Source organism: Cebus imitator, unplaced genomic scaffold (assembly GCF_001604975.1).
Source record: "Cebus imitator isolate Cc_AM_T3 unplaced genomic scaffold, Cebus_imitator-1.0 Scaffold295, whole genome shotgun sequence".
NCBI classification, from domain to species: Eukaryota; Metazoa; Chordata; class Mammalia; order Primates; family Cebidae; genus Cebus; species Cebus imitator.
This window is the reverse complement of record NW_016107610.1, coordinates 1,776,683-1,786,791: the sequence shown is the minus strand read 5'-3', so window position 1 is coordinate 1,786,791 and position 10,109 is coordinate 1,776,683. Positions and strand designations below refer to the sequence as shown.

Below are 10,109 nucleotides of genomic sequence, written 5' to 3'. Positions count from 1 at the left end.
AATTTTTTGTATTTTTAGTAGAGACGGGGTTTCACCATGTTGGCCAGGATGGTCTCGATCTCTTGACCTCGTGATCCACCCGCCTCGGCCTCCCAAAGTGCTGGGATTACAGGCTTGAACCACCGTGCCCGGCTCTTTTCCTTTTTTTTTAACTGCACCTTTTTTGTTTAGACACACAAATACTTGGAAATTTCAAATTTAGAGAAAAGTTGTAAGGATAGTGCAAAGAAAATCTATATGCCCTTTATCCAGATTTATCTATCTAAATATGATTTATCTAATATTTTGACTCATTTATTATCTTTTTCCCCTATATATTGATCTGGGAGGAGAGACTGAACTATCTGAGAGTAAGCTGTATACATCATGGCCTTTTACTCTCTTTTTTGGCGACAAGGTCTCACTGTCACCCAGGCTGGAGTGCAGCAGCGTGATCTTGGCTTACTGCAAACTCCACCTCTCAGGTTCAAGGGATTCGCCTGTCTCAGCCTCCTGAGCAGCTGGGAACACAGATGCCTGTCACCACACCAGCTAATTTTTGAAATTTTAGTAGAGACGCGGTTTTGCCATGGTGGCCAGGCTGGTCTAGAACTCCCGACCTCAAGCGATCTACGTGACCAAAGTGCTGGGATTACAGGCATAGGCCACTGTGCTTGGCTTTCCCCTCCCCTCCCTGCAACCCTGAGACACAGTCTCGCTCTCTTGCCAGGATGAAGTACAGTGATGCAATCTCAGCTCACTGTAACCTCTGCCTGCTGGGTTCAAGTGATTCTCCTGCCTCAGCCTCCTGAGTAGCTGGGACTACAGGTGCACGCTACCATGTCCAGCTAATATTTTTTGTATTTTTAGTAGAGACAGGGTTTCACCATGCTGTCCAGGATGGTCTCAATTTCTTGACCTTGTGATCTGCCCGCCTCAGTCTCCCAAAGTGTGGGATTACAGGCGTGAGCCACCAAACTTGGAGGCCCTTTACTCTTAAAATTCCTAAGATTAAGGATATTCTTTTACATAATCATAGTAATTAATTTTGATAAATTTAACAGTAATACAGTATCTTTAATCCACTGGCTATGTTTCAGTTTTGTCACTTGCCCCAATAATGGTTTTTATAACATTTTTCCTTCTACTGCAGGATCCAGTATAGGATCACAGCTATACATTTTTAAAGTATGAAGCAGCACATTTTTATAAGGTGAAATTCTAATAACAGATATTTTAATTGGCCCAATTATATTTTTAGTTGGTATTCATATAAAAATTGATTTTCACTAGAAAAAAACAATTTTTTATAAAAATTATCTTATTCAGGGTAGCAAATGTCTGTCATTCCTTACATTACACAGGCAATATCAAGTTTCCTATGGAATCTACTGCTGTTTCTTAGGGTAAAATAAATTTTCTCAACTGACTTTGACTTTGGCATTATCTGTGATAACACTTCACAAAAAGTATTTTTCCCTCTATAAATCATGCTGGTACAGTATATTGGCACTTGGTTTTATAGAGAAGCTGGCATTGGCCCTCTTAAGTAAATGAACATGCTCAATTCAAATGACTCACTTGGCAGGAACAAGAAGTTTCACATAACAATTTACGGGCTAATTCATATGACTCCACCAGTGAAAAATGTAATGTAATATCAGAATCTCAGACCAACAAGATACTGAAAAGTTCTTTTTTTTTCTTATAGTGATACCTGTTAACCCTTGCTACTCAAAATGTGGTCCAGAAACACAGGTGATATCTTAATGCCTGTTAGAAATATACTCTCAGGCCCTATTCTGGTCCTACTGAACCAGAATCTGCATTTTAATTGCCAAAGTTTCGTTTATTGGTTTCTGAATTTATATCTGAGCTTTTAAAATAAAAGTAGTTAAATGATCCTCACTATATGCATTAAAACTCCTTGGACAATAAAGAATCTTATGAATATCAACTTATTTGATTTTAATAACAAATTCAAAAGAGAAAAAAATGCAGAGATACCACTTATATGACTTTGGTCAAGTTGCTTCACTTCAATTTCCTTACTTAAAAATGGTGATAATGGCCAGGGACGATGGCTCACACCTGTGATCCCAGCACTTAGGAGGCCGAGGCGGGCAGATCATGAAGCCAGGAGTTTGAGACCAGCCCAACCAACATATTGAAACACTGTCTCTACTAAAAATACTAAAATTAGCTGGGCATGGTGGTGTAGGCTGAGACAGGAGAAGTGCTTGAACACAGGAGGCAGAAGTTACAGTGAGGCGAGGCCACTGCACTCCAGCCTGGGCAACAGAGCAAGACTCCACCTCAAAAAAAAAAAAAAGATAATAATAAGAAAACCTTTACTTTGAAAACCTGTACCTCATAAAGTTATTACAAAGATTAAATGAATTAATGTACACAAAATGCTGAGAAAGGTGCCTGGCACACAATTATCACCCAGTACATTCTGCTATGATTATCAGTATCGCCAAACCTTAACAACTGTTGATTTTAGATGAGTCCTTAGTTTTACCACTGCTGTCTAATGTGTAATAAGATGTTAACTTCTGTAAGCTTCCATTTTCCATCTTTAAAAAGCGAATAAGGAGATAATAGGTGGGGCATGGTGACTCATGCCTGTAATCCCAGCACTTTGGGAGGCTGAGGCAGGTGGATCACTTGAGGTCAGGAGTTCAAGACCAGCTTGGCCAACATGGTGAAACCACGCCTCTACTAAACATACAAAAATTAGCCGGGCATGTTGGCACACACCTGTAATCCCAGCTACTTGGGTGGCTGAAGCAGGAGAATTGTTTGAACCTGGGAGGTGGGGTGGAGGCTGCAGTGAGCCGAACTGCACCACTGCACTCCAGGCTGGGCAACAGAGTGACACTCTCTCTCTCAAAATAATAATAATAATAATAATAATAAACTACATTACGGCATCAAAATGAGGAATAAGTGGCATAATATATTTAAAGGGGATAGCTTGGTGTCCGACATATAGGGAGTTCTATAATTATGTCCAAGAAGAGGTGACATTAGAATGTTGTTTCTTCTGTAATTACAAATACTTAATGACAGAAGATGTTTTTAAAAGTTACCAAACATTTTCTAAATGACAGAACACTGAACTGGAAAACAAGAGCTCTGGGCCATGGCCCTACCTGGCCCTGAGGGTTTGGAAAGGCAATTAACTAGCCCAGGTTTTAATTTTCCCATTTGTAAAATGAGAGGGTTGAGCTAGGGGCCATCAATGATTATTTCCAGTACCAATATCAAATGGGATATTTTAACACCACAGGATTTTAAAGACAACTTTTACAAGGCTATTACAATATTGTCTAAAAAGAAAAAAATTGTTTATATACAAAGTATAAAGCTCAGATTACACACATTTAACACATGATAAATACTACATATTAAGCACTGGTTAAAGGTTCCATAGCGGCCGGGCACGGTGGCTCAAGCCTGTAATCCCAGCACTTTGGGAGGCCAAGGCGGGTGGATCACGAGGTCAAGAGATCGAGACCATCCTGGTCAGCATGGTGAAACCCCGTCTCTACTAAAAATACAAAAAATTAGCTGGGCATGGTGGCGCGTGCCTGTAGTCCCAGCTACTCAGGAGGCTGAGGCAGGAGAATTGCCTGAACCCAGGAGGCGGAGGTTGCGGTGAGCCGAGATCGCGCCCCTGCACTCCAGCCTGGGTAACAAGAGCGAAACTCCGTCCCCCCCAAAAAAAAAAAAAGGTTCCATAGCTGTGTTCAGTTTGTAAAAATTCATTAGACTACACACTTACAGTATGTGTACTTTTCTTTTTCTTTTTTTTTTTGAGATGGAGTTTTGCTCTTGGTTGCCCAGGCTGGAGTGCATGGCACTATCTCAGCTCACGGCAACCTCCACCTCTGAGTTCAAGTGATTCTCTTGCCTCAGCCTCCTAAGTAGCTGAGATTACAGGCATGTGGCACCATGCCCGGCTAATTTTGTATTTTTAGTAGAGACAGGGTTTCTCCATGTTGGTCAGGCTGGTCTAGAATTCCCAATCTCAGGTGATCCACCTGCCTCGGCCTCCCAAAGTGCTGGGATTACAAGCATGAGCCACCATGCTCAGCCTCTTTTTCTTTTTTTAAGACAGAGTTTCCCTCTGTCACCCAAGCTGGACTGCAATGGTGTGACCTCGGCTCACTGCAACCTCTGCCTCCCAGGTTCAAACGATTCTCCTGCCTCAGGCTCCCAAGTAGCTGGGATTACAGGCATGCACCACCACGCTCAGCTAATTTTTGCATTTTTAGTAGAGACTGGGTTTTGCCTTGGCCTCCCAAAGTGCTGGGATTAAAGGCATAGCCACCATGCCCAGCCACAATATATGTAGTTTTCAATATGGATCCTATACTTAGTGAAAACTTAAAAATGTCAGAAAAAGAATATTTCATATAAACCTAAAACTTTAACTCCTTCAGGAGTGAATCAGCAAGTTTCCAGATTATAGGTCCAAAGATCGTGAATCCTGGAGCCTCTCAGGACTTGAAATGTTCCATCTTTATTCCACATCCAGCAAAATTTGAGAACAAGGACATTCATAAAATCTCATGCTTTCATACTCTCAATCATGAGCAGAAACAACACTGGATCTCAATCTCAACTCTAGTCCTAAATAGCTATCTAACTTTGAGTCACAACACCCCACTTATATATATAAGGCTTTAGCTTCTTCACCTATATGATTCAGCACTGTATTAACTCTAATATGCCTTTTTTTTTTTTTTGAGATGGAGTCTTGCTCTGTCTCCCAGGCTATCCACCTCCCCACCCTGATTTAAGTGATTCTTCTGCCTCAGCCTCCTGAGTAGCTAGGATTACAGGCCTGCGCCACTATGCCTGCCTAATTTTTGTATTTTTAGTAAAGATGGGGTTTCACCATCTGGCCAGGCTGGTCTTGAACTCCTAACCTCAAGTGATCCACTCGCCTCAGCCTCCCAAAGTCTTGGAATTACAGGCATGAACCACCATGCATGGCCTTTAACACACTTTTCAATTCTAAAATCTTATGGATCTGACATATTTCCCAGATTTATATTGTAAAAATAATTATATATACTTTAAAATTATAAGCTAGAATTAATTATCCAGGAAATATTAAATACCCATATATAGTTTACTCAATTTTTAAACTACAATGATACATACCTTAGCTACATTTACTTACCTGAGTAAGTAGCATAAAGGCATTATCTGCCCTAAGATGTTTGGTGAGAAATTCCACACAATGTGCTTCCAAGGCTGGGACTGCATATTTCTTGGCGGTATAAAGAGTGGTCATAACTGTTTCTGGACCAATTTGAACTTCATCAGAATACAGAAATCTGGAAAGCAATTGGCACACTTGCAGAGATGATCAGTAATGTTTTAGATAAGCAATCCACCAGAGTTAAATCTCTGAGGGATATTTATTTTTATTATTTTGCATTTTCATCCATCCATCCATCCATCCATCCTTCCATCCATCAACAGGGTCTTCATCGACTCAAGGCTGGAGTGCAGTGGCTTGCCGCAGCTTCAACCTCTCTGGCTCAAGCAATCCTCCCACCTCAGCACCCTAAGTAGCTGGGACTACAAGTTTACACCACCATACCTGGCTAATTTTTTATTTTTTATAGAGACCGGTTTCACCACATTGCCCAGACTGGTCTTGAACTCCTGGCCATTCTCCCTCCTCAGCCTCCCAAAGTGCTGGGAGAATATTTTAAAATATAATGAGGAAACCAAAAAATAATCTGAAATTTTTATCATGACACAGAGGCATAAGAATGATATAATGGACTCTGGGGACTGGGGGTGGGGGCGGAAGGGTGGGAGGGGAGTGAAGGATAACAAGTACACCAAATCTCAGAAATCATCACTAAAAAGCTTATCCATGTAATCACAAACCACCTGTTTCTAAAAAACTACTGAAATAAAAATGAATCTGTATTAGCTTTTGCAATCTACAGGGCATTTGCACATACATCACCTCATTTTATTCTTACTTAATCCTGAAGATTATTATTACTTAATCATGAGACAAATCTATGTCTCCGAGCCATCCTCAGAGTTCTTTGTAGCACCCCACTGCTGCTTAGGACAATAGCGGTTCACTTATCTTTCCCTCATCAAAAGATGTTCACTTAATTAAATCTGCAGGTGGCTGAAGTCGCATCTCTAATTGATTTCTTGATAATAGTGCCTTCTTATTCTGGGCATCTTCTAATCTTTTATTGTTATCCCAGAATTAGCATAATGACCACAGATTAGAGTACTGGGGCTTAGAAGGAATGAAGCAACTTAACAATATATTAAATGACTCCATCTTGCTACACACTTTGTAGTATTTAGGTCCAATTTTTCTCTAAAAATATTATCTAGCAGCCCAATGTTGCCCTCCTCCTAGTTCACTCCTCCTAAATGGTATGTTGAGAGAGAAATCAGCTTTATAGAACTGAGAAAAGAGGGGAGGGAAAGCATCAGGATAAACAGCTAATGTGTGCTGGGCTTAATGTCCAGGTGATGGGTTGATAGGTGCAGCAAACCACCATGGCACATGTTTACCTACGTAACAAACCTGCACATCCTGCGCATGTATCCCGGAACTTAAAATAAAATTTATTTTATTTATTTTTTTTGAGACGGAGTCTCGATCTGTCGCCCAGGCGCAATCTACAACCTCTACCTCCCTGGTTCAAGTGATTCATCTGCCTTGGCCTCCCAATTAGCTGGGACTACAGATGTCAGTCACCATGCCCGGCTAATTTTTGGTAATGTTAGTAGAGACGGGGTTTCACTGTGTTAGCCAGGATGGTCTTGATCTCCTGACCTCATGATCCACCCTCCCCGGCCTCACAAAGTGTTGGCATTACAGGCATAAGCCACTGCCCTGGCCTAAAATAAAATTTAAAAAAACAGGCCGAGCACAGTGGTTCACACCTGTAATCCCAACATTTTGGGAGGCTGAGGCGGGCGGATCACTTGAGGTCAGGAGTTCAAGACCAGCCTCATCAACATGGTGAAACCCCATCTCTACTAAAAATACAAAAATTAGCCAGTTGTGGCAGTTGCTTGTAATCCCAGCTACTTGGGAGGCTGAGGCAGGAGAATTGCATGAACCCGGGAGGCAGAGGTTGCTGTGAGTCGAGATCATGCCACTGCACTCTGGCATGGGTGACAAAGCCAGACTCTGTCTTAAAAATAAATAAATAAATAGTAATTTATTTTTTAAAAAAGAACTGAGAAAAAGCGAAGATTCTCAGTGAAGACCTGGGTGCTTCTTGTTCAACTATACTTTTAGGTCCCCCTTTGTGGCTCCTAAGAGACCCTTGTGCTTACTGCCCAGTTCTCAGCTCCACTTATGATAGCTGTGGCTACTGGAGAAGTACTGCATTAAGAACCATTCTTTCTTTCTTTCCTTTTTTTTTTGAGACAGAGTCTCGCTCTGTTTGCCCAGGCTAAAGTACAGTGGCACAATCTCGGCTCACTGCAACCTACGCCTCTCAGGTCCAAGTGATTCTCCTGTCTCAGCCTCCTGGGTAGCTGGGATTACAGGAGTGCACCACCACACCGGCTAATTTTTGTACTTTTAGTAGAATCCAGGTTTCACCATGTTGGCTAGGCTGGTCTCAAACTCCTGACCTCAGGACCACCTCAGCCTCCTAAAGTGCTGGAATGTCAGGCATGAGTCACCACATCCAGCAAGAACCATTATTTCATTTTGGTGATACTTAAAGACATAAGAACACTTTAGAAAAAAAAATTTTTAACATTATTTACCCGGAGGACTCAGACCCAAGTAGTCTTGGATATAAGCTCCCAGAACACTTACTATACTTGTATTTCCAGGACTGAAGTTGTAAAATGCGGGTTAAAGAAAACCCATTATCTTCTTTCATAACACTTTTATTACGCTGAGGTAAGTGAGGAAAGTTAAGTTCGATTTCATGTCCCTACCCTCTACCTTTCAATTTCCTCATTTTATTCGGATGGCCATAATCACCATGCACAATGAAACTCTGGCCTGTTACATCCCCCACTCCCCACCCTAACCAAATCCTGGCACTCCTCTGATCAGTCATCTTTACAACTGCCTCAAGCGGAGGTATACTACCCTATATCTCAGGTTCAAAAGCAAGGGTGCTGTTTTTCAGGATCACATTTTTCTTACATATTTTTCCCCCTGAAATCTCCTTTTAGAGACTCCTCAGTCAACAGTATCACCCTCATAATACTCACTTGAGATTATGTAGCATACTCTGTGATAAACACAAGGAATTAAAAACTAAGGAAGGCACAGTCCTTCATGGCCAAAGGGAGACGAATGAATAAAACCAGAGAGAAAGCTACCATTTGTTGAGCGTCTACCACATGACAAATGCCAATTCATTTAATCCTTTCACATGGAAGGAAGGTGCTATTCCCTGCATTTTAATAAGAAAACCAAGGCTGAGGAAACAACTGTTTACCGTAAGGCATCATTTCTGAGCTTCTGACTGTTTTCAGTGCAGTACAATAAGGCCAAGAGGAAATAGACTGCTTGGGTTTGAGTTTGTTCGGTCACTTGCTAGCCATGTGACTTAAGCAAGTTATCATCGATGCCTGCTTCTCTAAAAAGATGAGAATAACAGTACCTACTTCATAATGTTGTGAGGATTAACATAAACTAAAACACAAGGCGTTTTGAATAATGCCTGCAAAAAATTTGCCTCAGTAAATATTAGCTATTTATCTGTATGTTGTCTCTTTTTTTTTTATCATTATTTCCCTCTGCATTTTGGAAGATTCCTCGCCATTATCTTCTGGTGCCCTCCTATTTTTCTCCCCCGCAATCACATTTAAATTTCTACAAATCCTTGCTTCTTTCTTAATCATGCCTTTTTTCTCCACTGCTCGATGTCCTGGGTTTATGAATGCAAAAACTTTCCAAAGTCTCCAAGGTGGCATTAACCAAAGTTTTTAAAGTTTCCTTGAGGATCAGCTGCTGTATTTATCTTAGTCTTTGTCATTCATGTTCTGCTTTTCCTTAAATGTCAGATGATTAAACACTGTCTCCAACTTCACTATGCTAAGCAGCTGGTCTTCAAGATAAAACTCTCTCCAAAACAGGATTGGCAGGGAGCTCTGTGTATGTGGGAGGCTTGTTGACTGGCACCTGGCATTAGAGTGGGAAGCCAGCCCTTAGGGCAGGGACCCCTCAAGGCCATTATGAAGAGAGCTTAACCCTGGGGTCCCAAAGCCATATCCAGCAGTCCCAGATCTTCTCAGGCAGTCTGTTCAATTTATCTCAAAAAGCCTGTCCATTGTCATGGGGAATAAGTCTGTAACAACTGGTTAAGGGGATGGTCTATACATAGGCTTTAATTAATTTCCACGTTTTAGCACTACCTTCTCATTTCCACCTTCCTTACTTCCAACTCCTAGCCAAGAACTTTGCTGGGGTTCTGCCGGGAAAGGCACTCTCAGCTCTGCTGCAGCTTTGAAAGCTCTGGATTCTGGGCTCCAGATTCATCCACTCTAGTTTATCCATCAACCAGCTTCCAACTTCTTTGTCCCTTTCTACACTGTTGGCCCTTCCAACCTCTCTTTTTCTCTTCATTGTAATGGACTTATCTTTTTTTTTTTTTATTTCTTAATAATCATTTTAATTGAGAGAGACAGAATGCTAACAGCATCTTCAATTCCCTTCTTAAACTAGAAACCTATGAAATTTTTGTTTCAGGCTGGGTGCGGTGGCCCATGCATGTAATCCCAGCACTCTGGGTGGTTGAGGTGGGTAGACCATTTGAGGCTATGAGTTTGAGACTAGCCTGGCCAACATGGTGAAACCCCATCTCTACTAAATATACAAAACTTAGCTGAGTGTGGTGGCACATGCCTGTAATCCCAGCTATTTGGGAGGTTGAGGCAGGAGAATCCCTTGAATCTGGGAGGCAGAAGTTGCAGTGAGCCAAGATTGCCTCACTGCACTCCAGCCTGGGCAACAGAGTGAGAATTCAAAAAAATAAATAAGGCCGGGCGCGGTGGCTCAAGCCTGTAATCCCAGCACTTTGGGAGGCCGAGGCGGGTGGATCACGAGGTCAAGAGATCGAGACCATCCTGGTCAACATGGTGAAACC

General features: G+C 41.7%; 1 protein-coding gene across 2 annotated transcripts in view; it reads right to left on the bottom strand.

Moving 5' to 3' along the window:
- Positions 1-10,109, bottom strand: part of BTBD1 (BTB domain containing 1) — a 53,909-nt gene that overhangs the window by 33,582 nt on the left and 10,218 nt on the right. For both annotated transcript variants that reach the window (XM_017502260.2, XM_017502261.1), the window contains exon 2: positions 5,177-5,333. In XM_017502260.2, coding sequence (XP_017357749.1) covers positions 5,177-5,333 — 157 coding nt within the window. The remainder of the gene's footprint in view (positions 1-5,176; positions 5,334-10,109) is intronic.